Source organism: Sinocyclocheilus anshuiensis, unplaced genomic scaffold (assembly GCF_001515605.1).
Source record: "Sinocyclocheilus anshuiensis isolate Anshui unplaced genomic scaffold, SAMN03320099.WGS_v1.1 scaffold992, whole genome shotgun sequence".
Lineage (NCBI taxonomy): Eukaryota > Metazoa > Chordata > Actinopteri > Cypriniformes > Cyprinidae > Sinocyclocheilus > Sinocyclocheilus anshuiensis.
Genome location: NW_015552610.1, coordinates 52851 through 58660, shown reverse-complemented (window position 1 = coordinate 58660; position 5810 = coordinate 52851). Strand labels below are relative to the sequence as shown.

The 5810-nt window shown below is 34.5% G+C and overlaps 1 protein-coding gene across 1 annotated transcript in view; it reads left to right on the top strand.

Annotated features, from left to right (window-relative positions):
- The window catches only part of LOC107665909 (uncharacterized), an 18334-nt gene extending 12975 nt beyond the window's left edge, over positions 1-5359 (top strand). The window contains exons 5-8 of the mRNA XM_016456973.1: positions 1193-1377; positions 1493-1634; positions 3036-3160; positions 4643-5359. Of these exons, the coding sequence (XP_016312459.1) occupies positions 1193-1377; positions 1493-1634; positions 3036-3160; positions 4643-5359 (1169 nt within the window). The remainder of the gene's footprint in view (positions 1-1192; positions 1378-1492; positions 1635-3035; positions 3161-4642) is intronic.
- The last annotated feature ends 451 nt before the right edge of the window (positions 5360-5810 follow it).

Genomic DNA, 5810 nt, shown 5'->3' with positions numbered 1-5810 from the left:
TACTTTGTTTGGTCTTCCAAAAATGGACACGACTAGAAATCAGTGGTTAAGTTGTATTTACAACACTGCTCCAGAACAGTTCAACCCAAATATTCAGATGTGTGCAGCACATTTTATGGAGGACTGTTTCCTGATCCTGGTAGAGTAGACTACAATGCCGGTGTTGTGCCCAATTCTGAACCCCGCCAGATTACTACCCCCTAGTATTGGTAGGTTTAGGGTTAGGTGTGGGGGAGGGGTCAGGATTAGGCAATCAGGTAGCGATTTCAAGGAGAGGGGGTAATAATTGATGCAACGCAACGCGTAAAAAGACAGTATAAGTCATTATAATCCGTAATTATGTCCCCACTGGATGCAACGAATGCCTCGTTTGTAATGGGTTTTATTGGTGTTGTCTGGTCGTGCCGGGACAGGGCATCACAATATGGTAAGGGGCGTAACATTTCCGTCACACGCTTGAGGTATTCGGCCAATCACAACGCACTGGATAGCTGGCCAATCAGAGCACACCTTGCTTTTCAGACCGATGAGCTTTGTAAAAATCGACATGTTTCAGAAAGGCGAGGCATAGAGGAGAAACAATAATGTACAGTATGTGGAAAATAATGTGTTTTTTTAACCTTAAACCGCATAAACACATTTTATTAAACTAAATGCACAAAATAATGTTCTTTTTAGCAGCATCATATGACCCCTTTAATACGCGATTGCACTTGAATAACATGCAAGTTTAAGAACATAAAAATGCATATATTTCAAAACAACAGCAATCATGGTCTTTAACCAAGATAATTTTAGCCTAAAGGCAGGTAAGGGTAGTTGACCACGTTAATCCTCAAATATTAGCAGATTTTATCTTTTAAAAACAACATTGATCTACATGTACATACTACACACCCATTGTCCACTAATTACCAAAAACCGCAGTTCTGTCTCTCTAACTCAGTATTTCAATGGCCTTCTATGAACTTCCTGGAACTATCTGAAGTCTACGTGAATCACGGGACGATCAAGCATTTTGAACTTCTGTTGGCGCAGCTGACCAGTCACAGGAGCGGAGACATCTGACACTTGATCCCCGCCTCCAAAATCTCAAAATTTGAGAGAGCGTAGAGGAGTTTTACTTATGGTTTCTCAAAATCTGTTGTGTCTCATCTGTCTCTCTGTATCTGTTCTGTTTCACTCGTTTCAGCCACTTTTGCAGCACCGCAGCTGTCAGTCACGTCAAACCAAACCCATCTGAATGTGACGGTTTTGCCGCAGATGACCGCTTGGAGCTGCTCTATTGAGAATATCAGCTTTTGGGGAAAAGGTCTCCAGAGGCCCTCCATTAAGTACACAGTTCGCCTGACACATCCCGAATCATTGGCGGGAAAGGTTATTATTCCTGATTCTCCTTCAGCTGTATACATCCAGTTCCATTATTATTAGTTGCTCTCTCCATATTGTCCCCTCTCGTTCAACTAAACGTCTGTGTTATGTCTTTTTGAAGGTATTTGAGGACACGTCTCGCTCAGTGTTTATTTGGCTTGTGGAAACAGACGAGCAGTACTGTGGTGATGTGTTATATACGCTCACACATCCCGGTCGGTCCAGTCCCAGTGAAAACGCCTCCTTTTGTGTGACTGTCTCAGGTGATTCACAGTTTGTGCTCGTGTAGAAAACTAGTCCTCACTCCACTGACTGAATCTGAACACCCGTCATTTAGGAAAACGGTTCATGTTTTATTGTTTCTCTTCATTAATACCCTAATTAAATCTACAATTTACACATATTTATTGTTTTATTTATTCATTCATTCATTCATTTTTATGCTTTTTATTTGCTTATTTATTTTTTATCTATATTTTATTCATTTATTTTATTTATTAATTTTTTTAGACATTAATGGCCAGTATATAGAATGCAAAATAATGATAGCAAATGAGACAAAGTCATTTTCTGTTACTATTATGTAATAGAAAATGTGCACTATATACCATTGGCAACTATTCATTTATTCATTTTTATTTTTTTACTTATTATTTATTTATTTACTTATTTTATTAATTTTTAAATGTATTTATTAGTTTGATTGATTGATTGATTGATTCATTCATTCATTCTCTTAATTCATTTGCTTATTTGGTTTTTATTTACTAATTTTTATTTCTTTTTTTACTTAGTTATTTTTTATTAATATTGTTTTATTATTTTTGTAATAACAAAGTTGCTGAAATTAAATGATAACCTATTTCGATGTTTACTATTATGTAACAGAAAATATGGATTATATACAATTGTCAACTATTTATTTATTTATTTATTCACTCACTCATTTACTCACTCACTCACTCATTAATTAATTCATTCATTCATTCATTTTTTTTTTACTGATTGATTGATTTGATTTGATTTGATATGATTTTATACTTTACTTTATTTTACTTTAATGGCCAGTATAATGCAAAATAACGATAGCATTTGAGACAAAGTTGTTGAAATTAAATGATAACCTACCGGTATTTCACAGTGTTTACTATTATATAACTGAAAATGTGGATTATATACAATTGTCAACTATTTTTTTATTCATTTATTTATTCACTCACTCACTCATTCATTCTTTTTTTACTGATTGGTTGATTTTATTTGATTTTATACTTTACTTTACTTTACTTTACATAAATGGCCAGTATAATGACAATAATGACATTTAATAATGACATATAATGACATTTGAGACAAAGTTGTTGAAATTAAATTATAACATATTTCACAGTGTTTACTATTGTGTAACAGAAAATGTGCATTATTTACAATTACCAAAAAATAATTAATTTATACATTTTTCTTTTTCTTTCTTTCTTTAAAAAAAAAAAAGAATGGCCAGTATGTATAATGCAAAGTTATGATAGCAATTGAGACAAAGTTGCTGAAATTAAATAAAACCCATTTTCAGGGTGTGTTCACAGCATTATATACGACTGCCAGAAGATTTTGTAAGTGACACTAGACTGAACTTCATATTCATCCGTAATTTCTGTGTCTTTCAGCACCTAATTCCTGGCTCCATATATTAATATGGCCTGGTCTGCTGGCTCTGCTGCTGCTGATCATCCTAACCATCATGCTTTGCCAGCTGTCTGTGAAGATAAAGCACTCCTTACCGGAAGCGCTGGTAAGTGATTGTGTCATATTCACTGTGGGAAATTCCAGGTGAACATACTTGAAAACATACTTGGAATCCCGTCTTACTGGCAGTGAAAAGTCCTGTTTGACAAGAGCGTCACGTTTCTCATGAGCTGAAGGAATGCGTCTTATCTGCACATTGCTCTCTGTGTTAAAACATTATCTGTTTGTGATGTGAAAAGATAAATCATGCATGTTGATGTTTGCTCAGTAAATTGGCTCAGTTTGGGTTCTTGCGTAACCTCATGTTGATTAATCAAGTCAATATTGGACTTCATTGACAAAACGTCTTTCACTTTTACACTTCCCCATGGACTACGACTCGTCTGATGAATCAGTTCTGCTTCATTCTGTTTCAAACACATGGAATCAGGAATCAATGTGTACTTGAAGTATCCTTTGAGTAAATATTTCAATAGTTTAACAACACATTTGCATGTCCGCGGTTCTCTGATGTTGGTTAATGATCACATGACATGCATTAACCACTGGCTTTTTTAATGTTTTATTTATTTATTTTTTAGGGTTTAATTGATTGTTAGCATGTTTTATTTTAAAATTATTTATTTAAATTTTTTATTTTTCTAATTTAATTAGTTTTTAGTAAGTGTTTAGTTTTTTATTTCTTTTTTATTTGACATTTTATGATTTAATTAGTTTGTAGTGTTTTGAATGCAATGATATATTTTAATTTGACATGTTTCTGATTTAACTGATTTTTAATCAATTACATTTAATTTTTTATTTAGGTTTTATTTTATTTAAAATTTTTGTTTTATTTTAGTTTTAATTTTAAAATACTTTACTTAAATTAAAAAAAAATCTGATTTAATGGATTTTTAGTAGGTGTTTTATTTTGATTGTTTTTAAATTATTTCTTTAGATTTGACATTTTATGATTTATTTAATTTGTTGTTTAAAGTGTTTTATTTTGATTGTTTTTATTTGACAATATCTTAATTTGTAATTGATTTTTGAGTGTTATATTTTGATTGCTTTTGTTTTAAAATTATTTATTTTAATGTGATATTTTATGATTCAGTTGATTTTAGTAAGTGTTTTATTTTGATTTTAATTTTAAGATGATTTATTTATTTAAATTTTAAATTTTTATGATTTAAATGGTTTTCAGTAAGTGTTTTACTTGTGTTTTTAAGTGTTTTTATTTTAAAATGATTATTAGCTTTTCATCAAGTTAAAAGTGATTAAACTGACCTAACGTCTCAGTTTCCTGGTATAGACTGGTGTCCCAAGAATTTACTTAAAAATATAAATATATATTCTAAATATCTGATAGGCTACGATTCAGTTCAAACTTTGGAAAAACTGAATAAAACTCAAAGAAGATGAAACAGTAGCTAAACATAAGAAATATAGATCATTTTAATTTTAATGAAATAAACAGCATCTTTTGAAACCTTGTCATCTAACAGACTAAATGATGAAGCTCTCTCCTCTCTATGTAAAACAGATCCTGCAAAAGATCAGCAGACTTGCGTTTTATTCAGATTTCCGGGATGACACATCTAAAGTGGAAGTGTGGTCCGGATTTGATGAGAAGCTCGAACTGCAGGCTGTTTTTGCACCACGGAACTCAGAGATCATGGGTAATGAGGCTTCTTATGTATCCCAGGACCACTGTGACCATGAGTGGACACGCAATCAACCGGACGTCCCGGTCCAGAACAGCCCAGAGTCTTCTGTGCACTACAGCATGTGTTCGCCCGGCCAGATCTCCATCGAACCATCATCCGATGACACGACAGATGAAACCAGCTCGGATTCATTCGGTCCAGAGTCAGAGTCAGTTTTAATAGGCCACACTGAAAACAGCAGCGGGCCACTGGTGGTATCGGTTAGACCGGCTAAAAATGGTGAGCTGCAGTTTCATGACCTTTTGTTCCAGCGTGACACTGGTCAAAGTTCTCCAGTCCCTTCCCAGGATTCAGAAGTTTTAACTGGAGAACGAACTCCTTTACTATCTGACCTCGTTCAGAACAACTCATCCGACCTGCCTGTACACGTTTCTGATGTCGTGACGTCAAACTACAGGCAGAACTGGCTGCCGGGGATCCCTCTGGAGGGACAGCGAGACCAGAGGACTTATGTTATGAGGACAGACCACCTGCAGGACACAACTGACCTGATGAGGACCTCATCGATGAAGAGTAACCTAGACTTGGTGTGATCTTTCTGGACAGATGGATGGTGGAGATGAAGGGATTGTCTTTGCCTTGCAACTAATAGAGTTTCTTTTCCTCCCAGTGCTCATCTGAGCACATTCATGCAAGATAAAGAGATGTTTGAAGATCTTCTGTAGGGTTTCGCCAGCTCGTTGCATCAGGTTGCATAGGAAGTGGCGCAAGTTTGAGAGTTCGTACAAACGTTCAGGCGTACAATTTCACTTAAGGGTCTTTCCGTGTGAAATCACCCAAATTTCTGAAACTTCCCCAGCTAAAATGTTTGATTTTGTTTATTTTTTTCTGAAAGACAAACATAAATAGTTATGAAAGCCAACATATTAATTGCCACAGATGAATGTTTACTGAGTAATCCATTATTTTGTTTGAAAATGTCAATTTTGGAGTTTTGGAGGCAAATTACAGGTGGGGAAAAATGACTTTAGAAAGATGGCAGTA